This window comes from Glandiceps talaboti, chromosome 7 (assembly GCF_964340395.1).
Source record: "Glandiceps talaboti chromosome 7, keGlaTala1.1, whole genome shotgun sequence".
NCBI classification, from domain to species: domain Eukaryota; kingdom Metazoa; phylum Hemichordata; class Enteropneusta; family Spengelidae; genus Glandiceps; species Glandiceps talaboti.
Genome location: NC_135555.1, coordinates 22,234,008 through 22,261,474, shown reverse-complemented (window position 1 = coordinate 22,261,474; position 27,467 = coordinate 22,234,008). Strand labels below are relative to the sequence as shown.

The 27,467-nt window shown below is 36.4% G+C and overlaps 1 protein-coding gene across 3 annotated transcripts; it reads left to right on the top strand.

The window, feature by feature from the left end:
• The first annotated feature begins 672 nt into the window (after nucleotides 1-672).
• On the top strand, nucleotides 673-26,898 carry LOC144437654 (uncharacterized). Of its 3 annotated transcripts, none has more exons than XM_078126646.1 (10): nucleotides 673-751; nucleotides 4,520-4,703; nucleotides 6,258-6,398; nucleotides 7,130-7,190; nucleotides 7,805-7,970; nucleotides 8,410-8,613; nucleotides 9,421-9,685; nucleotides 10,281-10,474; nucleotides 11,387-11,555; nucleotides 12,350-12,413. In XM_078126646.1, exons 2-9 carry the CDS (start codon nucleotides 4,583-4,585, stop codon nucleotides 11,435-11,437), a joined length of 1,203 nt encoding a protein of 400 aa, XP_077982772.1. In that variant the 5' UTR covers nucleotides 673-751; nucleotides 4,520-4,582; the 3' UTR covers nucleotides 11,438-11,555; nucleotides 12,350-12,413. The 3 variants fall into 3 exon arrangements, with proteins under 3 accessions (XP_077982772.1, XP_077982771.1, XP_077982773.1); XM_078126645.1 differs by lacking the exon at nucleotides 673-751 and adding an exon at nucleotides 2,108-2,464; XM_078126647.1 differs by lacking the exons at nucleotides 673-751; nucleotides 4,520-4,703; nucleotides 6,258-6,398; ... (3 more) ...; nucleotides 9,421-9,685; nucleotides 10,281-10,474 and adding exons at nucleotides 13,108-13,318; nucleotides 14,305-14,795; nucleotides 24,374-24,522; nucleotides 25,270-25,474; nucleotides 26,173-26,898 and having other exon boundaries at nucleotides 11,428-11,555; nucleotides 12,350-12,498.
• Nucleotides 26,899-27,467: the final 569 nt, after the last annotated feature.

Sequence of the window (27,467 nt, the reverse complement as noted above, 5' to 3'; positions counted from 1 at the left end):
CTGACCTCGTTAACTTCGACGTCCTTATGAAAATAGGTCAAGGGTTAAATTCACCTAGAACACTTTCGCTCGTGATTGCCGCGCAATCGTCAAATATTTTCTAGATATCTTATTTTACACTTTGGGCTTTTTAGTTTTGTCTGATAACCAGCCACCTTGAAAACTATGTACTCACGTTATTTGATTTTCTCTTGATTGCGTTCATTACCATCCACAGAGTGACACGAAGCATTTTCGTTGTCTTTCAAAAAACTTCCCGTCCCGTGCGTGTACTGAAGACTCACTGTACATGTGGCATGGTGTATCGTCTATGACTATTTTTGTCTTGTAAAATAAAATTTGAACATGCTGAAGAGAACTATGGCTAGGAATGTCTTATTTTTGTTTTATCTATTTATCATTTTGTTTTGACGTATTGACTGTACTGTGTTATGACCATATATGTTATATGAACCTGTGTTTGCCATGATCCAGGTAGACACAACAATATGGCAACACTGAATTGCAACATCAGTACAGCGTTGTGTCTTTTTATGTTGATTTCGACAATGATACATGTTATAATTATGTATCAAAATAAAAGCAATCAACTCTCGGTAGTCTGCTATCATCATGAAGCTGACTTGCCTTTATATCAGTTCAAACACAATTTTCGATTTCACTTTGATCATGAGCCACAAGCGGGGAACTACTTAATTGGTCAGGGAACCAGTTACATTTACTGCTGGCCTTCAAAACGTTCGTTGAATCGGTAAAGTTTATTGTGATGACCATTGGCAAGTATAGTGTGTATATTTTGTAGAGTGTTGTGTTTCTTGGTTCATTGTGCACGATTGAAATAGAAACAGGTGAAATGCACATAAAATCGTAATTGCTAATTCGGGTTGGAAACGTGGTAAAGGCAAGGTACTAACCAGTCTAACGCAACGTACTCCTAGTAATAAATGCACGAGTCAATGTAATGCCCGAGGGACCCCACCTCGAGACAAATGTGGGGGATTAGACCGTGTTTGCCATGAAACAATGCCCGAGGGGGTGGGGCAATTGCCTCATATTCACCCCCTAGTCATTTTCACGGACGTAAAAGAGTGGTTGTGTGTCAGTCAGAATTTGTGAATGCCCCACCCATTAGGGTGAGAGAAATGTTGGGAGTATTACTTCTTTTAGGTGGTGATTTTCCAGAATGTCTTGCCCCAGGGAGTGGGGAATTTGACAAATTTTATAAGACTAATTTCCAAATCCCCCACTATGCCCCGAGGTGGGGGGGGGGGTGACATTGACTCCTGCATAAGGCACATGTTGAAGCCTGTATTACATGTAAACAGACGTGTCGTGTAGTTCTCAACTTGTCATATACTATACTATACTTGCTATACTGTAATGTACGATGAAGCAAACTGAATCTTTACAACAACAACAACAACAACAACAACAACAACAACAACAATAACGACGTTACAAAGAGATACAGAACAACAGGTTTTAGGTCAAATACATGTATCGGCCATGGATATACATGTATGTTATGCAATTCCCTAGAAAGTATACGTAAATAACCGTTCCCCCCACATCATCTCAGTTTCACGTTTGCTCGCGATATAGACATCATTAAAGTTCAGTGGATTCAGTGTACTTTATTAGGCAACCGTTTATCAAAGGTAACCAGTACTTATTATTCATAGAAATACTCCTCAAATTGATGTCATAAATATCCCACACCTCAACAGACACTCCGAAAAAACACTGCATATTAACATTCGCCTATGAAATGTCGGAAAACATATATGCAATGTCCCTTGTTGTTTTAACTCATCCATAATTTTAGCAACTAAGTTTAATGTAAATTAATGATGATTATTCCTCATCGTCGGCAAAGTCATGTAAACAATACATTTGTAAGCTGGTGAGTTTGTTTCTATCGTTGTCTATCTCACTTGTAATATTGTATGTGATGTGTGTACCGCGGTACCGCATATGCAAACATATGACAATGTAATGCACTTTGCTACATTGTATTCAATTCTAGTGACGTCATTCACCTCGCGCGCACACAAGTAACGGACGCCATTTCTCACACTCGACACTTCGCAAGCCTTTATGATCGAGAATTTCTGGATAATTTATAAGTATTCCTGTAACAATGAATGCTACCGTGATGTCACTTGTCCCCGATGACATGAATGATATCGGTGTCTGTTATCGACTGAATTTGGGACCCAGAAATACGTACATACGCATGTACACACATCGAGTTTCACAATACTAAACTACAGTGTCAGCTGGAGCAGCAGACGATCTTTGAAACTGTCGGATTTTGAATTTCTATCCATAAACAAACGATATACAGTATGGAGTCTCGTATGTCAACTTGTACTCAAATGTATGTGTACACATTTGGAGATTTTGTGATGAAAGACTGAACCAAGTTGTGTAGTTCGAATTCTCAAGGACTGCTGGTATTTAGGTATTTAGTAAATTTACAATTTATTCTGGTGATTTTTAGAGTTTTACTTTTAGAATTGCATAGGTTTGATACAGATAATTTCAAAAATCATGAAACCTTGTTACAACAGATATCACCAACCCATACATTCCAACAGCAATGATGTTTTTTTCCTAAATTTGAAATGTTTTAAAGTGTTTTATGTCTAATTTTTCAAAAATTCACGTTATATGGTTATTTTGGTTACCATGGCAACCGATGTTATTAAATGACCGCTTTTTTGAACTCAGCATGACAAAGTACCCTTGGTAGTAGGGTCAATGTGCAAATAAGAAGATATTTATCAGATTTAGAATATTGTTTGTGAGATGTATGTGTATATAATGAAAACATAATTTTCACGTCTACCATACGTTTCCATGGAAACAGCTATCCAATTTTATACAATTTATGTTACATCAGGTAGCACTAACTCATACATGTCTAATACAAGGGCATTTTTTCACTGTATTATCTTTTTTTTCAATGTTTTATGTCAAATTTTGGAAAAAATGGTTAACATATTATGGTGGTTTTGGTTACCATGCCAACAGATGTTCATAAAATGACCCCCTATTTTGAACTCAGCATACAAAACTACCCCAGGTAGGGTGGTTAGTATTTGAATAAACCTGTTTATTATAAAAATTAGTATTATTATATACTTATTATTTAATTATTTAATTATTTAATTATTTTTTTTGGGGGGGGGGGCCATAAACATTTGTTTAAAATTGACACTTCAAGATTGACTGAAAATAGCATTTTATAAAATAAAAAGAAATAAACAGTACTAACTAGTCTATAGCTGTTTATTGTATGACAAAGAAAAGAAGCACTGAAAATAAACCTCATGTATGGAATGTACTGTTGCACACCAAAAATGCAACAATTAATACTTTTGACACATACTAACAAGTATTTACAAAGTGTTTTACGTGACTGGAAACTTGCAAAAGGCGCGAAAATGAGAATGGCCTAAGTGTGTGTGTGAAGTTAAACCGGTAAATTTATATCAGCCGATACATTTTCTGAACAGGCTCTAGTCTAGAGTGCAAAGTTACTTGCTTCACGCACGGCCCCGGAACCTGTAATAAATTCACGACGAACTTTTACTTGCATATAATAAAGTCACTGTCCCGGCATGCACTACGTTCCGCCGGCTTTTCATAAACAAATGTTACAACTATTATTCGGGAAAACTTTACCATAAACAAATATGCTGGATTACAAAATAACTAAGCAATGACTAGACTGAAAGCAACATTTTCAAAACTAATTTACTGCAACTACCACAGCATGTTAGGCGTCGGCAAGACGTAATCAAACTCCGGAAACAAGACAGGTAAAAAAATCACTGTAAACATTACCTTGTAAGTGAACTGCTCATATGTAATCACGCGTACGCACGGTGACCATTGTAATATATTGCCAATGATGAAGCAATGAAGGCATGTCAAAACAAACATATAGGTGTTATCGTGGGTTATACTTCCATGGCCTTACCCACAACTTGAAGATAAACAAAGCCGATCGCAACAAGGTCAAGGACGTACACCATCGAGGCGAGATTGATCGAAACACACATTTTTCACAGATATTTTTTTTACTAAAATTGTTGCATAATTACTAATCTATAATAATAATAATAACAATAATAATAATATCACTTGTAAAGCGCCATATATCCTAAAAGTCCATAGGCACTGAAACACTACAAAAGTGATAAAAACTACTAGTGGAAAACATACTAAAAACAGTCTCAAATCTCAACGATGTTCAGCTTTATGATAGCCATTTAATATTTTGTTTGTTCTGAGCTGAATGTAATACAGAAAGATCAACAGTTTATTTCATAATATTATTCAATTTTATTGTAAAAATTTGTGCATATTTATAATTCATCACCTAATGAGCTATTTCCAAATACTTATTCGTTTATGTTTATGTTTACTTGAATAAAAGGGAAAACAATGGAACATCGTTCATGATGCCTGAAAGAACTATCAATGTATTTATTCTGTTTATGTTTACTAGAATAAAAAGGGAAAACCGTTGACGTGAATCTGACCACAAGGGCACAACTGGACATCATTCAAGATGTCTGAAAGATCTATCAATGTGTTGGAGGATCAGATCCGAACTAAGATTCTCTCCAGACGAGCTCGTGTGACCGAGTTCTTCAAAGACTATGACAGACTCAGATCTGGTTACATTTCAAGTAAGTTGAAATAATCTACATAACATACATTGCAGTACACAGTTTCAGAAGTGTGGGGACTTTCACTCTCTACATACCACATATTACAGCTCTTTGCAGAAAAGCTTGCCCAAGCTGTTAAATGAACTATTAAGATCAGTGAGTCTGATCACAAGGTTTCATGTTGAGATAGACACAAGAAAGATAAGAGACAAATATCACATACACAGTGTAGACTCTTTATTTAGTTAACTTAATGATATGAACAGTAACTGCATGAAAGAAACAGTTCAGTTGATTGCTGACCATGGATTTTGTTTGAACTTCAAGAAATTATACCTCATGTCTAGTGTAATTGTAGTAGTGTGCATGCTGTTACTGTTAATGTCATTAACTAAATGAAGAGTTGATATCATAATTATTTGCCTGAGTTGAACAATAAAAAACATCTTTAAATGAAAGTTCATCTGTGTTGGTAATTCAGTGTTGGTAATTTTTAAACTTTTGATCCAAACACAAACTTGAAAATTGTTATCTGATATTTTTGACTGCGTACTTCAGTCTTTGTCAACAGATTGACCCATTTATTCAGAAAATTATTATTAAAAAACATATCTATATTGCTATTCTACGTATTACATATTTCTCACATGATGGCAAATAAAAATGTAGATAAATCCAACATGGTCAGCATGACGTTATGTATTCAGATCACTAACTACACATAATCATAAATTTTCTAGACTGTCATGTGGGGATTTTTGGCTCTTGCCTTCCCTACATAGACAAGAGCCAAAAATCCCTGATGACTATTTCCTAGGCTAAACTCTCCTTAAAGTAACGTAGTCTGTTATTCATTCTACTGATAGGGAGTTCAAAGCAAAAAACCTATAGACTTGTTGTAAGGCAAAAAAATTGTTTGGTTCTGGTTACCCGAACCCCACCTATAGGTTTTCACCCTAAACATTATTTTACATATTCAAGGGAAAAAATCAGGACAATTGTGATATCTCTCGCAAAGAAATAGTGGATGATGCAAAAACTGGCACCATCTTAAAAAGACAATACAAATCTGTTCTTCCAGTCTGTACTGGCTGTACATCTGATGAGAAGAAACTAATAACACAGAGACCATATGGAAAACAGTGGAAAACATAACTACCTTAACTAGACACTCACATATGAAAAAATATATACCCCCGGTATATAAAAAATAACATAAAAAATCTACCTATCCCACCTATTCTAAAATTGAGCATAATTGGAACCACATAATTTTCATTTTTAAGCCTAAGCAATGAATAATACAGAAATAATGCGAGTCACATTTATTGTTATTCATCTAAATGTATCATAACATACACAAATATTTGTATGAACCATTAAAATTGAAATGTTTTTATAAGAAATGATGTACATATTGAACTATTTATTTAAGAGATATTATCATATTTATTGTATCATTATTGTTAGCAGCTGGTATTGATTGAACCATAACGGTAGATTACTCTGTAGATTTGATAGTTATTGGGAATAGATGTTTGTAATTAAAAGTATGCATTTTTTTCCCCACAGCATCACAATTTAAGCGTGTTCTGGATCAAAGCTTTGGAATACAACTATTCCCCGAAGATGAGCAGGCACTGACAGATAAATACGAAGATAAAAACGATGGAATGATTAATTATCGTAAATTCTCTGATGTCATCGATTGTGGTGAGTATTCTGGGAAAGTACACAGAATATCTGTTTAATTGGGTAACAGGGTTATGAACTAGTAAAATCAAAATCAATAACACATATTGACCACAAATTTTGGAGTAGTCACATGTTTCTGTTCAAAAGATGTTGTCCTGTCGATGTATGTTTTTTTTTCATTAAACCTGCATTACTGACATTATGAGAGTCACTAAAAATGAAATGTTTTCAGTGACAATATTAAAATTAATTCCTTTGGTGGCCATGCTTTCTCACATGCCACACCTCGTCTTTAAAACAAATTGACACCGGAGCTCTGACAGACACCCACAGTCAATGCCTTCAGGAAAAACCTTAAAACACGAAGGTTTTCAATATTTAACTGTACAGTGCCTCTGAACTTTACTTTGTATTGGATACAGGCACTCGATTGATTGATTGATTGATTGACTGATTGACTGAGTGAGTGAGTGAGTGAGTGAGTGAGTGATTGATTGAGTGATTGATTGATTGATTGATTGATTGATTGATTGATTGATTGACTGACTGACTGACTGAGTGATTGATTGACTGACTGACTGACTGACTGATTGATTGATTGATTGATTGCGTGATTGATTAATTGATAGATTGACTGATTGATTGATTGATTGAATGATTGATTGATTGACAGTAATTTAGAACAATTTATGTGACATTATTTTAAAAGTGAGTGGTAACTTTTTTATCTAAAATTGTATTTTTCACAGTTTTTGAACCAAATGATTTGAAGACTGAACCACAAGCAAGAAAAGTAGAAGTCACAGAATAGTAAGTATATCACTTTGCTATTGAATACTTATTACAGATGAGATAATGAAATATATTGCCCAGATATCACAAAGTCATTATTGTATTGTTAACCTTTTGAAATTCTTGGGTCATTATATCGATTATTCTCCTGGTATGATAATATTTCATAAGTAGCATTATAAACCTGTGATGTCACAAAGTTATTAATGATATAATGAGGTTATTACTCATATAATCATAGTGGGATATGACAAAGTCATTATTGGTATTATTACCCTGGAATATAGTGAAATTGCTATTGTTATAATTATGAAGGGATATGGTGAAGTTTATATTGTTGATGTAATCACCATGGGATATTGTGGAGTCATTATTAATGTTTATTACCCTCAGTGACAATTTCAGAATTATGTTTATCTTTTAGACACATTTATTATAAGGTCGTTATCAATATTTATCACCCTCAATACTAGTGGCTGTTGTTTTCCAAAATGCAATTAGATGTGTTTATCATCTGACACATACTGACATTTATTGTGAAGTCGCTATTGATATTTATTGCTCTCAGTCGAGATTTTATATAGTTGTTATGTGACACATTTCCAAAACGTTATTTTCTTTATATCCTTTAGTCTGGGGACACATCGCTCTCAACGTCCTCTCAGTCCATCCTTTCGTAGTAGATGTACTGATATTCTGAGGAGAATTGCACCATTTTATAAATACCATGGAATCAATGTCAGAACTTGTTACGAAGACTTTGACAGACACCACAATGGATTGGTCACAGAAAGCCAGGTAAGAAAGAAATCACATGGACACCATGTGACAGTCACATGACAAATGTGTTATGTAGATGTTGACAGACACCAGAATGGATTGGTCACAGAAAGGCATGTCAGAAAGAAATCACATGGACATCATGTGACAGTCACATGACAAATGTGTTATGAAGATTTTGACAGAGTCACCACAATGGGTTGGTCACAGAAAGTCATGTAAGGAAGAAATCACATGGACATCATGTGACAGTCACGTGACATACATACTGTGTTTGAAATTAGACTTTAAACGCTACATCACAGTGTAACATAGATACCTGATATAGTTACATATCACAAATCAAAACAGCGTAGTATAGTTATTGATGCGAGGATTTTCTGTTGGAATATCGTCCTATCTGTAGATCTTTATTTTTTCGGTCAGACGTTGAACTTTATTTTCATTTGTGTTACAGTTCTATCGTAGTTTTCCTGGTCCACCAGACGTGACAGAGAATGAGATGCAAACACTGGCTCAGAAATACCTGGATCCAAGTAAAGCTAGTCTCTGTAACTACTTGAATTTCCACCATGATGTAGAGGCTATCAAAGACACCTTGGTTGAGGATTTAGAATATCCAGGTAGCCCAGCTAAAGCTGAGTATAACATACCAGCCAAGGTAAGTCAACGTGTAGGAATTTCTGATTTGATGTATTTTCCCCAGAGGATTAATTTATCATTATTGTCTCATCAGTGATGCTGATGAGGCATTGGAAATGTCTGTTATGAAGAAGAAAATTAGTCATCCAATAGATTGTTTTCAAATTACATCGTTTGGCTATTACCAATACACAAGACCTTCCTGTGGTACTCGAAATGGGTAGTTGAGACAGATAAAATGTAGTATTGTACCATGCGCAAGCCAGGTTCAATAAAAAAATATGGAATATATACTCTGGTCGTTCTACCTCACAACAACGCATGCCTATGTCACGACAACACATTGTCTATGTCACTGGTTCTGCTGTGTTCGAAATATGAGTAAAAACTTTCAAAAGTGCCATTACTTTCCCCAATTTTACTTTTATATCACTGGCGATGGTATAATTATATTATTCCCAATATTGTTTCTTCATTCAGCTGGAAAATACTCATGACCTAAGGGTTGTCACTATGAGTCACTTGCCGAGAAGTAACAAGTGCCCTGAGGTCACTTGTATTTTCCTTGGCTGAACAAAGAAAAATATTGGGGCATAATATCTAGTTATAGGAAAATATCACATTTGCAAACTACTTCTATCAACTATGATTTCTGTTGTTTGGTTCTATATTGGTTCAATGAATTGTGTAGATTAGGGGTTGGTATAATTACCCCCCCCCCCCCAAAAAAAAAAAAAAAAAATCAAAAAATCAGAAGGTTTGATATTGCTCAGTGATCAAATCAAGATTATATAAGTCTTAATGTGGTTTTTTTTTTCTAATTCAGACTGTAGCACCACGGTCCGTTGATGTCTTTGACAAGATCCGTACAGCTGTGTACAAAAATGGTATCCGTACCACTGAGTTTTTCCGTGATCACGACAGACTACGTAGCTACATTATCACCGAGAACCAGTTCATCTGTGGTCTGTCATTGGCTGTGGGCAAGGAGGCACAGTTATCACGCAGTGATATACAGAAAGTGGTGGATTACTACAAAATCAAAGACGGCAGAGTACGATACAAGGAATTCTGTGACCTGATGGAAAGTGGTAAGTCTTGTTGAAAGAGATCAATGAAGTGAAATGGTTAGGTGACGTCACAAAAAAGATTGTATGTGGGAGGGAGGTAAAATTTCAATGTAAGAATATAGACATAAGCTAAATCAGTAACATCTGCCAAGCACAAGGGGACAAGCTTTGATGTAAATTCTCTTCACTCTTTTCATGAAGGGATAAGTAGGAGTGTATAAACACAGTAAACCCATTCAATGACAAGTGAAGACGAGGCAGTTAACTGGATCATATTGATTGCTTTCTTGTCAGATGACTAAATAAAAAATCTTTTGGAAAATAAAAAAAATATTTAAAAAAAAAAAAAAAAAAAAAAATGTTCATCCGCCCCCTGCCCACTCATATCCAGGGGGGGGGGGGGGCATTACAATTCTGCAAGTTGTTGACGAAAATAGATTTGAAATTCAATTTTAATCGGACAATTGTATTAAAGAAAATAAAGGAGCATAGCATAAAATGTTGGTGTATATATTTTAATTTTATGGTGCATTCTTACCAATCAACTTGCTATCTATATATATAATTGATAAATAACATGGGATACCGTCATCATTTCACTTGTTTGTATCTGCAGCATTTAATGACCCAGACTTGGAGAAGAAACCAACAATGGAAGTGAAAAGACCACCACTAGGTGCTTTGTCCAGATATCTCAATCCATTGAGTGATGTAGAAGAAGCCAGAGTAGCTGAGGTATTGATGGATTTGTCAGTGACCGTACAAGAACGACGTATCATGATGTATGCCTATTTCAAAGACTATGACAGAGTATGTACAATTTTTAACTCTTTTTTTTTTCTTTTGAAGGAGGCTTAGTTTTTAAACAGGAAATTGAGAATACACCGCCCTCACTCAAATTGGAGGTATCATCACCTCATAGTATCGTTTCTTAAGAGCTTTGTTTCTTGGTATTCTGTAGAAGTGTAAATCAGGGATTTTTTTCGTATTGTTCAGACATCGGGGAAAGCAGGAGTGTTCTATGATTAACTGAGTAACCTATACAATGTATACCCCCAAGGTACACAGACAGGAAGTAGAGCGCCACCATGGCAAATTTTGGAAAGGCCTATTATAAAATCTTTTCAATACTTGTCTATCTATAGACAATACAATCTGTTACATCCCAGAAAAGCAAGTTCAGTGTGTACCACTATCATTTATAGCATAAATATCAGGTATATAAGTGAAATCATTTTGCTTGGGTGTTAGGCCTAAAAATAAAAATTGTGCGGTTCCGATTACACTCAATTTTAGAATAGGTGGGGTAGGTAGATGTTTTGGGAGTTTTTTTTGAATTTTTTTTTTCATGTGTGACTAGTTCAGGTAGTTATGTTTTCTGTAGTTTTCCATATGGTCTCTCTCTGTGTTATTGGCTTTATCTCATCAGATGTACAGCCATTACAGATTGGAAGAACAGTTTTATATTGTCTTTTTAAGTTGATGTCATTTTCCACATCCACTATTTCTTGCGAGACTTCACAATTTTCACGATTTTATTTTATTTTTCTCGAATACATTAAAAAAAGTTTATGGTCAGCGTAAAAAACTAGGTGGGGTCGGGGAACCGGAACCAAACAAGTTGTTTTTTAAGGCCTTGTAGGTTTCAAAACTCTGTGACACTCAGTCCCAGTTCAAAGAACCATGAGGTTCATTACAAGTTAATTTCTGTCTTTTCAACAGAGCAAAGCAAATACAAGAAACATCACATTTTCCCAGTTTGGTCGTATCTGACATTTCTTGAGTCTCAATGTGCAATCAGAAGACTTCAAGTTACTTTGTCGTAAATTTGAAGACCCAGAACGCCGTGGAGATGTCAACTATCCAGCATTTGTCCAAGCTGTGGACAGAGGTAATATATCTGATTTGTCAAGTTACAATCATTCAATCCAGAAATTTACTTCAGTTAACTTTCTGCGCCCGTACTCTCACGAGCATAGCGAGTGTAGTGTGGCGTACTCAGTGTATTTGTATGAGTGCTTGCAGTGTTTTCTGCACCTGCACTTTCACTCACCACACTTGTGAAAGTGCAGCAGAAAGCATGAGTGCAGATACCCTGAGTACCCACACTGGAACTCATGTGGCATGGGGTTCTGTTATTATATATGTTTATCTGATATGGCAAATTTCCATAAAAATCATACAGTGCAATCACATGATTTTGTGTGTAGTGAACGATTGCGTCCTCACTTGTATATCATTTGCATACAGCTAGGTATGCAATAATGTTTTTGATATTGCACTGCAGTGAAAATACCACTAGTATGTGTGTGCACCAGTGCAAGTAATTTGTGGTACATAACTTATATTACCTTGTTGTTGTTGTTGTCGTCATCGTCGTCGTCGTCGTCGTCGTCGTCGTCGTTGTTGTTGTTGTTGTTGTTGTTGTTGTTGTTGTTGTTGAAGAAGAAGAAGAAAGGATAAAAAAAAAAAATTTCTTCACTATGATAAGTTAATTTGTTTTCTTTCTATAATTCATTTTCAAATTGTGTTCCTTACCCAAAAACTCATGCAAACTTTATTAAGATAACACTAATGCAATGACCTGGGATTGAAACATAGTCCTTTAAACTTTAAATTTGAGATTTGTCTGCCACACTCATATTTTTTGTTAATGATTGTTATACATTGTCTATTTTATTGCAGAGTTTGTTGGCTTTACTATTGGAAGTGATGAAAAGAAAGATGCAGGAGATGCTTCTGTCATGACCAAGAAACCTGTTGATATCAGTAAAGTCAACTTTGAAGAAGTTTTAGGCAGAATACGACATCATTCATTAGTTAATAGGATCAGGGTAGGAACATGTACTTTATTTTTTTTATCTAAGATGTAAAAAGGAACGATAGGTACACCAGTACACTGGTGGGCTAAGTGATGGTTCACTGCAAAAGAAGGGAAAAAAATTCAAGGTACAAACATACACATATGTGCAATTAGTGTGTCCTCTCAGCCAATTTGACACGCCACTGATGCACACAATATCTAGTGACGCACCAAAATTTGGCATTCCCCTATCTCTTTATACTATGTGGTGACTCACAAGAAATCTCGGTTTATATTTTCTCATTTTGACTCACAACAACAAATTTTAGCTATCATTAGAGGGCACACTGTGTGGTTGAAAACAAGTACCAGCCTCTGTACAAAGTGAAACTTTTACATTAGAAAATGTATACATTTGTATACTTGAAAAAATATACATACTTGTACACTAGAAAACAATGTATAAACTTGTACACAAGAAAATATCATGTACATGTTTACATTAAAAATATATACACACTTGTACACTGGAAAAAAACCTACCGGATACTAAAATCAAAATGTGTGATAGATATATGTACTTTAGTATGACGTTATTTATGTGGTATTTTTTATTTACTAATTCTTCTTTATCTTTCAGGTGAATGAATACTTCCAAGACTTTGATCCGCTACGCAATGGTTCAATCTCACAGACCCGTTTCCGTATTGGTCTAACAGCCATGGGTTTGAGTACTATGGGACAGAGTAACTTGTCCGAGGCAGAGTTTCTTGCTCTGTGTGCTTACTATAATGATCCTAAACACCCCGGTAGAGTACTCTGGCCAAACTTCAAAGTAGATGTCGACACAGGTAACTATAGCAACAGTGTCCATGTAATGTTAAAAAAAATTGCAATATATTTTTCGTTTAGATGTGTAAAGGCCCACTGCAAAGTAGGATTTAAATTTAGGTTTGAAAATTATTTTTTTTGCCCCAAAAAGTTGGTCTAGAACAAAAGAATGATCTCAATTAATCCTCATTAAGATAATTAACACTGATGTGATGGCCTAGGATTGAAACATAGGCCTTTAAGATATTGAAAAGTAATAAGAATATGATATAAGATTTCTATAGTGACTGTACTAAAGTGAAAAACTTAAAAATCCTAATCTAATGTGGGCTTTTACATCAAGATGAAAAATAGATTGCAATTTTTGTCACTAAAGAAGCTCGGTGAGCGTTCCCTTTCTTACACTGCTTCAGTTTTGAAGTCTTCACTCTTTGTCACTCTAACTCTAAGTCTTCCTTCCACTCTGCCCTTAAAACTTACCCATTTCATTCTTAACTCTCACTCACTTACACACTTCTCTCTGCATCCTTACCATATTTTCAAATTGTCTCTCTGTATCCTCTCATTCTGTTAGTAGTTCTGTGTCTGCAACTGGAGCTCTTCAAAAAACAGGCACATTATAAATTCACTCTATTGTTATTATTAAAACTGTATTTGACCAACTTGCTAGATCGCATTAATTACAGAGAAATATTTGTGTCTTATAAATGTCATAATTTATTCAAAATTAGTTGTCTTTTATCAAATTAATGTACATGAAAATAAAAATTTGATGTTCTGTGAATACCGAACTAATACTTAGTAACTTCATTTTTCATTAGTGTTTTGATTCAAATTTGATATTTAGAAATCAGCGTTTATATCAAAATGAGAAGTTGTCAAACTTATTTTGAATTCCTTGGATAAAGCTAAATGTATGTCAACACTTGGTTAAAACAGAAAAATACTGTTTCCTGTGTTGCTTAAGTAGGATTTATGGTTTGTGGATCTTTTTATCTATTACCAGTGTTTACTCAAGTTGAGCCAAACTTAGAGAAGACCCCAACAAACGAAGTTCCTACACAAGACACCTTCTTAATGGATAAACCTGGTACAACAAACTGGAACAACGTCGATGGAATGGTGGTTTCAATCGTAGACAACGTAATGGAGAGAATGCGACGAGCCATGCAACGACGAGTTCTCGCAAAGCCTTGTTTCCAGGACTTCGATCATCATAATCGCGGCCACGTGACCAACTCACAATTTCGTCAGTGTTTGACGTATCTCAGCCTCACCGCAACAGAAGATGAAATGATTGCTTTGGAAATGAAATTTGCAGATAATTTTGGGTTTAATTATTTGAGGTTCTTAGAAGAGTTACAACCAGGCGTCAAACAAGACATGAAGTATCAGGAAAGATTGGTTGAACTACACGCTGTCAACAGTAGAGTGGTTAATCTAGAGAAGAATGCATGCACAGACGTCGACAGTGTTCTCACCAAAATCAAGTCCAAGGTGAGTGAAATCAGCAACAAACTGACAAAATGAAGTTCCTGCAAATTAATACATGAACTATAAAAATATCAGTCTGTGTTATAACTTATATCTTAATATTTTGGTATTAGTATTAATACAACAGGGACTACTATTTAAGAGTAGATGAACCTGTCATTTTTTTTCTTGAAAACTTCCACAAGCTCAATTTACATGATGTACACCATTTTTTTCCAGTATGATATAGTCTAGTTCCTATACAGTATTGTTTCCATTTACACCTCCACTCACAGTCTAGTTCCTATACAGTATCGTTACCATTTACACCTCCACTCACAGTCTAGTTCCTATACAATATCATTACCATTTACACCTCCACTCACTAGTCTAGTTCCTATACAGTATCATTACAATTTACACCTCCACTCACAGTCTAGTTCCTATACAGTATCGTTACCATTTACACCTCCACTCTTATAGTCTAGTTCCTATACAGTATCATTACAATTTACACCTCCACTCACAGTCTAGTTCCTATACAGTATCGTTACCATTTACACCTCCACTCACATAGTCTAGTTCCTATACAGTATCATTACCATTTACACCTCCACTCAGTCTATTTCCTATACTGTAACAGTATCTTTACCATTTACACCTCCACTCACTAGTCTAGTTCCTATACAGTATCGTTACCATTTACACCTCCACTCAGTCTAGTTCCTATACAGTATCATTACCATTAACACCTCCACTCACATAGTCTAGTTCATATACAGTATCATTACCATTTACACCTCCACTCACAGTCTAGTTCCTATACAGTATCATTACCATTTACACCTCCATTCACATAGTCTAGTTCCTATACAGTATCATTACCATTTACACCTCCACTCACAGTCTAGTTCCTATACAGTATCGTTACCATTTACACCTCCACTCACAGTCTAGTTCCTATACAGTATCATTACCATTTACACCTCCACTCACATAGTCTAATTCCTATACAGTATTATTACCATTTACACCTCCACTCAGTCTAGTTCCTATACAGTATCATTACCATTTACACCTCCACTCACATAGTCTAGTTCCTATACAGTATCATTACCATTTACACCTCCACTCAGTCTAGTTCCTATACAGTATTGTTTCCATTTACACCTCCACTCACAGTCTAGTTCCTATACAGTATCGTTACCATTTACACCTCCACTCACATAGTCTAGTTCCTATACAGTATCATTACCATTTACACCTCCACTCAGTCTAGTTCCTATACAGTATCGTTACCATTTACACCTCCACTCACAGTCTAGTTCCTATACAGTATCGTTACCATTTACACCTCCACTCACAGTCTAGTTCCTATACAGTATCGTTACCATTTACACCTCCACTCACATAGTCTAGTTCCTATACAGTATCATTACCATTTACACCTCCACTCAGTCTAGTTCCTATACAGTATCGTTACCATTTACACCTCCACTCACAGTCTAGTTCCTATACAGTATCGTTACCATTTACACCTCCACTCACAGTCTAGTTCCTATACAGTATCGTTACCATTTACACCTCCACTCAGTCTAGTTCCTATACAGTATCGTTACCATTGACACCTTCACTCACATAGTCTAGTTCCTATACAGTATCGTTACCATTTACACCTTCACTCACATAGTCTAGTTCCTATACAGTATCGTTACCATTTACACCTTCACTCACATAGTCTAGTTCCTATACAGTATCGTTACCATTTACACCTCCACTCAGTCTAGTTCCTATACAGTATCGTTACCATTGACACCTTCACTCACATAGTCTAGTTCCTATACAGTATTGTTACCATTGACACCTTCACTCACATAGTCTAGTTCCTATACAGTATCGTTACCATTTACACCTCCACTCAGTCTAGTTCCTATACAGTATCGTTACCATTGACACCTTCACTCACATAGTCTAGTCCTATACAGTATCGTTACCATTGACACCTCCACTCATAGTCTAGTTCCTATACAGTATTGTTTCCATTTACACCTCCACTCACATAGTCTAGTTCCTATACAGTATCATTACCATTTACACCTCCACTCACAGTCTAGTTCCTATACAGTATCTTTACCATTTACACCTCCACTCACATAGTCTAGTTCCTATACAGTATCGTTACCATTTACACCTCCACTCACAGTCTAGTTCCTATACAGTATCATTACCATTTACACCTCCACTCACATAGTCTAGTTCATATACAGTATCATTACCATTTACACCTCCACTCACAGTCTAGTTCCTATACAGTATTGTTTCCATTTACACCTCCACTCAGTCTAGTTCCTATACAGTATCATTACCATTGACACCTCCACTCAGTCTAGTTCCTATACAGTATCATTACCATTGACACCTCCACTCACAGTCTAGTTCCTATACAGTATCATTACCATTGACACCTCCACTCAGTCTAGTTCCTATACAGTATCGTTACCATTGACACCTCCACTCACAGTCTAGTTCCTATACAGTATCGTTACCATTTACACCTCCACTCATATAGTCTAGTTCCTATACAGTATCGTTACCATTTACACCTCCACTCACATAGTCTAATTCCTATACAGTATTATTACCATTTACACCTCCACTCAGTCTAGTTCCTATACAGTATCGTTACCATTTACACCTCCACTCATATAGTCTAGTTCCTATACAGTATCGTTACCATTTACACCTCCACTCACATAGTCTAATTCCTATACAGTATTATTACCATTTACACCTCCACTCACATAGTCTAATTCCTATACAGTATTATTACCATTTACACCTCCACTCACATAGTCTAATTCCTATACAGTATTATTACCATTTACACCTCCACTCACATAGTCTAATTCCTATACAGTATTATTACCATTTACACCTCCACTCATATAGTCTAGTTCCTATACAGTATTGTTACCATTTACACCTCCACTCACAGTCTAGTTCCTATACAGTATCATTACCATTTACACCTCCACTCACAGTCTAGTTCCTATACAGTATCATTACCATTTACACCTCTACTCACAGTCTAGTTCCTATACAGTATCATTACCATTTACACCTCCACTCACAGTCTAGTTCCTATACAGTATCGTTACCATTTACACCTCCACTCACTAGTCTAGTTCCTATACAGTATTGTTTCCATTTACACCTCCACTCACAGTCTAGTTCCTATACAGTATCATTACAATTTACACCTCCACTCAGTCTAGTTCCTATACAATATCGTTACCATTTACACCTCCACTCACATAATCTAGTTCCTATACGGTATCTTTACCATTTACACCTCCACTCAGTCTAGTTCCTATACAGTATCGTTACCATTTACACCTCCATTCACATAGTCTAGTTCCTATACAGTATCATTACCATTTACACCTCCACTCACAGTCTAGTTCCTATACAGTATCGTTACCATTTACACCTCCACTCACAGTCTAGTTCCTATACAGTATCATTACCATTTACACCTCCACTCACATAGTCTAATTCCTATACAGTATTATTACCATTTACACCTCCACTCACAGTCTAGTTCTTATACGGTATCATTACCATTTACACCTCCACTCAGTCTAGTTCCTATACAGTATCATTACCATTTACACCTCCACTCACATAGTCTAGTTCTTATACGGTATCATTACCATTTACACCTCCACTCAGTCTAGTTCCTATACAGTATCATTACCATTTACACCTCCACTCACTAGTCTAGTTCCTATACGGTATCATTACCATTTACACCTCCACTCACAGTCTAGTTCATATACAGTATCATTACCATTTACACCTCCACTCACTGGTCTAGTTCCTATACGGTATCGTTGCCATTTACACCTCCACTCACATAGTCTAGTTCCTATACAGTATTGTTACCATTGACACCTTCACTCACATAGTCTAGTTCCTATACAGTATCGTTACCATTTACACCTCCACTCAGTCTAGTTCCTATACAGTATCGTTACCATTGACACCTTCACTCACATAGTCTAGTCCTATACAGTATCGTTACCATTGACACCTCCACTCATAGTCTAGTTCCTATACAGTATTGTTTCCATTTACACCTCCACTCACATAGTCTAGTTCCTATACAGTATCATTACCATTTACACCTCCACTCACAGTCTAGTTCTTATACAGTATCTTTACCATTTACACCTCCACTCACATAGTCTAGTTCCTATACAGTATCGTTACCATTTACACCTCCACTCACAGTCTAGTTCCTATACAGTATCATTACCATTTACACCTCCACTCACATAGTCTAGTTCATATACAGTATCATTACCATTTACACCTCCACTCACAGTCTAGTTCCTATACAGTATTGTTTCCATTTACACCTCCACTCAGTCTAGTTCCTATACAGTATCATTACCATTGACACCTCCACTCAGTCTAGTTCCTATACAGTATCATTACCATTGACACCTCCACTCACAGTCTAGTTCCTATACAGTATCATTACCATTGACACCTCCACTCAGTCTAGTTCCTATACAGTATCGTTACCATTGACACCTCCACTCACAGTCTAGTTCCTATACAGTATCGTTACCATTTACACCTCCACTCATATAGTCTAGTTCCTATACAGTATCGTTACCATTTACACCTCCACTCACATAGTCTAATTCCTATACAGTATTATTACCATTTACACCTCCACTCAGTCTAGTTCCTATACAGTATCGTTACCATTTACACCTCCACTCATATAGTCTAGTTCCTATACAGTATCGTTACCATTTACACCTCCACTCACATAGTCTAATTCCTATACAGTATTATTACCATTTACACCTCCACTCACATAGTCTAATTCCTATACAGTATTATTACCATTTACACCTCCACTCACATAGTCTAATTCCTATACAGTATTATTACCATTTACACCTCCACTCACATAGTCTAATTCCTATACAGTATTATTACCATTTACACCTCCACTCATATAGTCTAGTTCCTATACAGTATTGTTACCATTTACACCTCCACTCACAGTCTAGTTCCTATACAGTATCATTACCATTTACACCTCCACTCACAGTCTAGTTCCTATACAGTATCATTACCATTTACACCTCTACTCACAGTCTAGTTCCTATACAGTATCGTTACCATTTACACCTCCACTCAGTCTAGTTCCTATACAGTATCGTTACCATTGACACCTTCACTCACATAGTCTAGTCCTATACAGTATCGTTACCATTGACACCTCCACTCATAGTCTAGTTCCTATACAGTATTGTTTCCATTTACACCTCCACTCACATAGTCTAGTTCCTATACAGTATCATTACCATTTACACCTCCACTCACAGTCTAGTTCTTATACAGTATCGTTACCATTTACACCTCCACTCACAGTCTAGTTCCTATACAGTATCGTTACCATTTACACCTCCACTCATATAGTCTAGTTCCTATACAGTATCGTTACCATTTACACCTCCACTCACATAGTCTAATTCCTATACAGTATTATTACCATTTACACCTCCACTCAGTCTAGTTCCTATACAGTATTGTTACCATTTACACCTCCACTCACAGTCTAGTTCCTATACAGTATCATTACCATTTACACCTCCACTCACAGTCTAGTTCCTATACAGTATCATTACCATTTACACCTCTACTCACAGTCTAGTTCCTATACAGTATCATTACCATTTACACCTCCACTCACAGTCTAGTTCCTATACAGTATCGTTACCATTTACACCTCCACTCACTAGTCTAGTTCCTATACAGTATTGTTTCCATTTACACCTCCACTCACAGTCTAGTTCCTATACAGTATCATTACAATTTACACCTCCACTCAGTCTAGTTCCTATACAATATCGTTACCATTTACACCTCCACTCACATAATCTAGTTCCTATACGGTATCTTTACCATTTACACCTCCACTCAGTCTAGTTCCTATACAGTATCGTTACCATTTACACCTCCATTCACATAGTCTAGTTCCTATACAGTATCATTACCATTTACACCTCCACTCACAGTCTAGTTCCTATACAGTATCGTTACCATTTACACCTCCACTCACAGTCTAGTTCCTATACAGTATCATTACCATTTACACCTCCACTCACATAGTCTAATTCCTATACAGTATTATTACCATTTACACCTCCACTCACAGTCTATTTCTTATACGGTATCATTACCATTTACACCTCCACTCAGTCTAGTTCCTATACAGTATCATTACCATTTACACCTCCACTCACATAGTCTAGTTCTTATACGGTATCATTACCATTTACACCTCCACTCAGTCTAGTTCCTATACAGTATCATTACCATTTACACCTCCACTCACATAGTCTAGTTCCTATACAGTATCATTACCATTTACACCTCCACTCAGTCTAGTTCCTATACAGTATTGTTTCCATTTACACCTCCACTCACAGTCTAGTTCCTATACAGTATCGTTACCATTTACACCTCCACTCACATAGTCTAGTTCCTATACAGTATCATTACCATTTACACCTCCACTCAGTCTAGTTCCTATACAGTATCGTTACCATTTACACCTCCACTCACAGTCTAGTTCCTATACAGTATCGTTACCATTTACACCTCCACTCACAGTCTAGTTCCTATACAGTATCGTTACCATTTACACCTCCACTCACATAGTCTAGTTCCTATACAGTATCATTACCATTTACACCTCCACTCAGTCTAGTTCCTATACAGTATCGTTACCATTTACACCTCCACTCACAGTCTAGTTCCTATACAGTATCGTTACCATTTACACCTCCACTCACAGTCTAGTTCCTATACAGTATCGTTACCATTTACACCTCCACTCAGTCTAGTTCCTATACAGTATCGTTACCATTGACACCTTCACTCACATAGTCTAGTTCCTATACAGTATCGTTACCATTTACACCTTCACTCACATAGTCTAGTTCCTATACAGTATCGTTACCATTTACACCTTCACTCACATAGTCTAGTTCCTATACAGTATCGTTACCATTTACACCTCCACTCAGTCTAGTTCCTATACAGTATCGTTACCATTGACACCTTCACTCACATAGTCTAGTTCCTATACAGTATTGTTACCATTGACACCTTCACTCACATAGTCTAGTTCCTATACAGTATCGTTACCATTTACACCTCCACTCAGTCTAGTTCCTATACAGTATCGTTACCATTGACACCTTCACTCACATAGTCTAGTTCCTATACAGTATCGTTACCATTGACACCTCCACTCATAGTCTAGTTCCTATACAGTATTGTTTCCATTTACACCTCCACTCACATAGTCTAGTTCCTATACAGTATCATTACCATTTACACCTCCACTCACAGTCTAGTTCCTATACAGTATCTTTACCATTTACACCTCCACTCACATAGTCTAGTTCCTATACAGTATCGTTACCATTTACACCTCCACTCACAGTCTAGTTCCTATACAGTATCATTACCATTTACACCTCCACTCACATAGTCTAGTTCATATACAGTATCATTACCATTTACACCTCCACTCACAGTCTAGTTCCTATACAGTATTGTTTCCATTTACACCTCCACTCAGTCTAGTTCCTATACAGTATCATTACCATTGACACCTCCACTCAGTCTAGTTCCTATACAGTATCATTACCATTGACACCTCCACTCACAGTCTAGTTCCTATACAGTATCATTACCATTGACACCTCCACTCAGTCTAGTTCCTATACAGTATCGTTACCATTGACACCTCCACTCACAGTCTAGTTCCTATACAGTATCGTTACCATTTACACCTCCACTCATATAGTCTAGTTCCTATACAGTATCGTTACCATTTACACCTCCACTCACATAGTCTAATTCCTATACAGTATTATTACCATTTACACCTCCACTCAGTCTAGTTCCTATACAGTATCGTTACCATTTACACCTCCACTCATATAGTCTAGTTCCTATACAGTATCGTTACCATTTACACCTCCACTCACATAGTCTAATTCCTATACAGTATTATTACCATTTACACCTCCACTCACATAGTCTAATTCCTATACAGTATTATTACCATTTACACCTCCACTCACATAGTCTAATTCCTATACAGTATTATTACCATTTACACCTCCACTCACATAGTCTAATTCCTATACAGTATTATTACCATTTACACCTCCACTCATATAGTCTAGTTCCTATACAGTATTGTTACCATTTACACCTCCACTCACAGTCTAGTTCCTATACAGTATCATTACCATTTACACCTCCACTCACAGTCTAGTTCCTATACAGTATCATTACCATTTACACCTCTACTCACAGTCTAGTTCCTATACAGTATCATTACCATTTACACCTCCACTCACAGTCTAGTTCCTATACAGTATCGTTACCATTTACACCTCCACTCACTAGTCTAGTTCCTATACAGTATTGTTTCCATTTACACCTCCACTCACAGTCTAGTTCCTATACAGTATCGTTACAATTTACACCTCCACTCAGTCTAGTTCCTATACAATATCGTTACCATTTACACCTCCACTCACATAATCTAGTTCCTATACGGTATCTTTACCATTTACACCTCCACTCAGTCTAGTTCCTATACAGTATCGTTACCATTTACACCTCCACTCACAGTCTAGTTCCTATACAGTATTGTTACCATTTACACCTCCACTCACAGTATAGTTCCTATACAGTATCATTACAATTTACACCTCCACTCAGTCTAGTTCCTATACAATATCATTACCATTTACACCTCCACTCACATAATCTAGTTCCTATACGGTATCTTTACCATTTACACCTCCACTCAGTCTAGTTCCTATACAGTATCGTTACCATTTACACCTCCACTCACAGTCTAGTTCCTATACAGTATCGTTACCATTTACACCTCCACTCACATAATCTAGTTCCTATACAGTATCATTACCATTTACACCTCCACTCAGTCTAGTTCCTATACAGTATCGTTACCATTTACACCTCCACTCAGTCTAGTTCCTATACAGTATCTTTACCATTTACACCTCCACTCACAGTATGTCAAAGTTGTTACTCTAGAAGTCCTGAGATGCATGAGATGAAATTTAAAATTCATTCACAGCCACCCACACAGTCATTAACATCATGTCTTTGTTAATCAATCTCAAAATTCTAACCAATAAATACACACAATTTTATGGCCATGTCACATAACGGCAATAGTTTATGTTCACAAACAAATCACATACACATAAAGAGGCCATAAAACTGTTCTTATTAAACCATGAAATGTAATACAAGTCTCTGCTGTTCCAACACGCTGTGCCAAGTATTATTAATCCAATTCATTTGTTTACTTTCCCTGTTTGTAACAGTTTCCGTTTGTCCACGGTCTGATGTCGGCAGTTGTTATGTATATTATGATTGAACTTGGATATTTAAAATAATTCAAGTCTATCATTTGAAATGATTTCTGAAAATTCAAACATCTGTTCTTATTTTCTCAGGTGATGAAAGAGAGGATTCGTATTTTGGAATTCCTACGTGATTACGACAAACTTCGTACAGGACGCATGAAGAAGGAGACATTCCGTCGTGCTTTGGATCCTGCCAATCTTGGTTTAAAAGGGTCAGAGGTCGCCATTCTTGAACAAGCGTAAGTATGCTCAATGTTTAACTCCAACTACACTATAGATGAGTGAGGGTGCGCCGTCACTGGGTACCTTATACATAGACTAACATTGCTACAGTTGATCCAGTGAGGTTATGAACAACAAACTTCATGTGAATATTGCTCATCAGAGTGCCCTCCTTTATAAAAATTCACGTTTCAACTTCATTTCAACTATACCTTCAACATTCTCTGATTTTGTCGATGGCTGGCAAAATGAAATACTAGTAAATGGCATTATATTATACCAGTATATTGATGGTGCAAATCAAGAGATCTGATTGGTCAAGACAACAAACTAAGACATCTAAAATAGTGACGAATGCACAGTCGTACGTAACACGAACATCATTGAAACGTTCATCATTGAAATCATTAAGGACCTTCAAGTAGTGAATAGATAGACCATCGATATCATAAACATCTAAGTATATAAACACTTGTCTCCCAAGAAGTCCAGTGAGGGCCATCCCTCATGGGTTCAGTGTTAATGTAGGAGTAAACCAGAGTACCTGAGGAAAGCCTGCGTTGTTCGGTAGAGTCAAACTGAACGACACTCTTCTTACAGTGTGGTAAATTTAATCAAACCCTGAATGGGATCGAACCCCGGCCGCAGTGATAAGAGGCAAGTGGTTTAACCACTCAGCCACCCATAACCCCAAGCATGGTAAATTCTTAATGCAATAAGTTACAATACTGACAATTAATCGCTATTCATCTCTACTCCTTCAGTTTCCAGTCTCCAGTAGATCCCAACTATGTGGAATACTTGAAATTCAATGATGAGATAGAAGGCATCTTTACCGTGAAGAATTTAGAGAAGGCACCGTTGTTAACACCACAACAATAAAATGTACCCGTAGAAGTGGAACAGAATGTACTCCCTCCGGAAGAAAAAATGTGCTTGCAGCAGACACTGGAAAGATTAGCTAATAGGGTATGTAATCAATTTAATTAATGGTTAATAGGCCATTCCAGATTGCAAACAGGAAATAGATAATACAGCGCCCTCGCTCATATTGAGCGTATCATCACCTCATAGTACTAGTTCTTAAGAACTTTATCCCTTGGTATTCTGTAGAAATGTAAATCAGGGATTTTTTCATATTGTTCAGACATCAAGGAAAGCAGCAGTGCTCTATGATTAACCGAGTAACCTATACCATGTATACCCCCAAGGTACACACACAGGAAGTAGAGCACACCATGGCAAATTTTTGGAAAGGCGTATTATCAGTTGGGGAGTGGTTATCTCATTTGCCTAGTACAGCTGCAGTCTGGGTGCAAATCAATCTCATTAAAATCTGATGTAGGGAACTGGGCAAAATTTCGTTATTTACCACCTACTTTTATTGTCATTTATTCTTTTTTTGTTCTGTCGACACATGATACCTACATCTGACACAATCAATTAGGAAAGCAATTTTGAACTTTTTGACTCATATTTTGAACACAGCAGAACTAGTGACATAGACATGCATTCTCGTGATGTAGAACGACCAGAGTATATATCCCATATCTTGGCTCCTGTATGATATAATAGAAAATATATCAAAGTGCAGAGCATATTTTATTAATTATCTTGCTCAGCCTACATGCATCTAAAATCAATCCTTTGTTTTGTATATTTGGTAGGTTCGTACAAGGAGTATGCAGTTGTTCCCACTGTTTGAAGATTATGACCGTGTACATAACGGCACAGTCTCTAGATCCCAATTCAGACGTGTCCTCAGTGAACTGGAGCTCAACAGTTTAGTCAGCGAAAGAGAATTCCAACTTCTATATGAACAGTTCCATGTCAAAATCGGCGACAAAGACGACGTTAATTACATCGCTTTCTGTGATGCTATTTATCCGTTAGCTAAGTTGGAGTGGAGAAAACCATAAACCAGAAAAGAAAAAAGTACTTTCTGAATTATCACAAAAAATGTGTATTACCAGGTTGTCGAAAAGTCCATCCATATAATCACACATTTACAAATTATCAAATCGTCCATAAATTGATATGCAAAGACCATTGTGCAGGATATTTTTTGAAGACTGTATGTATATATAAGAAGAAAAAATTGAACAGGACTTTTTATTTTGTTTGTTTCATAATTTCAGTGGCTTTGAACCAGATCAAATGTTTGTATTTTAATGTGCTACTACTCTATGTGTTATTAATAGACAACACATGCTATATATCCTATCAGCTGACTCATTCATCCGAAATATATCATACCATGAAACTGACACTATGGAAGAAAATATTGTGTGTTTTTGGTGGTTTAGCTGTTTTTTAGACATATATTAAAGACAATGTAATAAATTTATGAAAAGGTTGAATGATATAATACTGTGTATATTTCAAAATTTGTCTGTTTCTTGTCACTGAAATATTCAATAAACTCATTTGTATAACAAATGTCGGTTTTCTTTTTTTGTTTTATTTTTTGTATGCTGTGGTTCGACATTCTCAGAAGTACTTTTAACTTCTTTGATTTTTTGCACACTACTCACTAACATCAGTGGTACATGCAATCTCAATAGGCCATTCCAGACTGCAAACAGGAAATTGAAAATACAGCGCCCTCACTCAAATTGGGGTTATCATCCAATGGACCTGTTACCAGTTCCAAGATTCATTGCGCGTCTCTCTATACAATGCCATGTATTCTGTATGCACAGGTGGGGTTTGCACGCGCTAATGAGGGGGATGATTGTCACCTGACCATACCCTGGGTTTTCCAGTAAAATCCAACTCTGTCATCGATGGCATTCAGTCTTTGTTCTGTAAAATCACCCATAATTAAAGAGGTCAACATGTCTTACCATCATTTCCTGATGAAAATGTTATTTCAAATGTAATAAAGACTAAATCTAACAACATAAGCGACGTCCTCTCGTGCAATGCATCTTGGAACCGGAAAATCGACTATAGAAGTGTA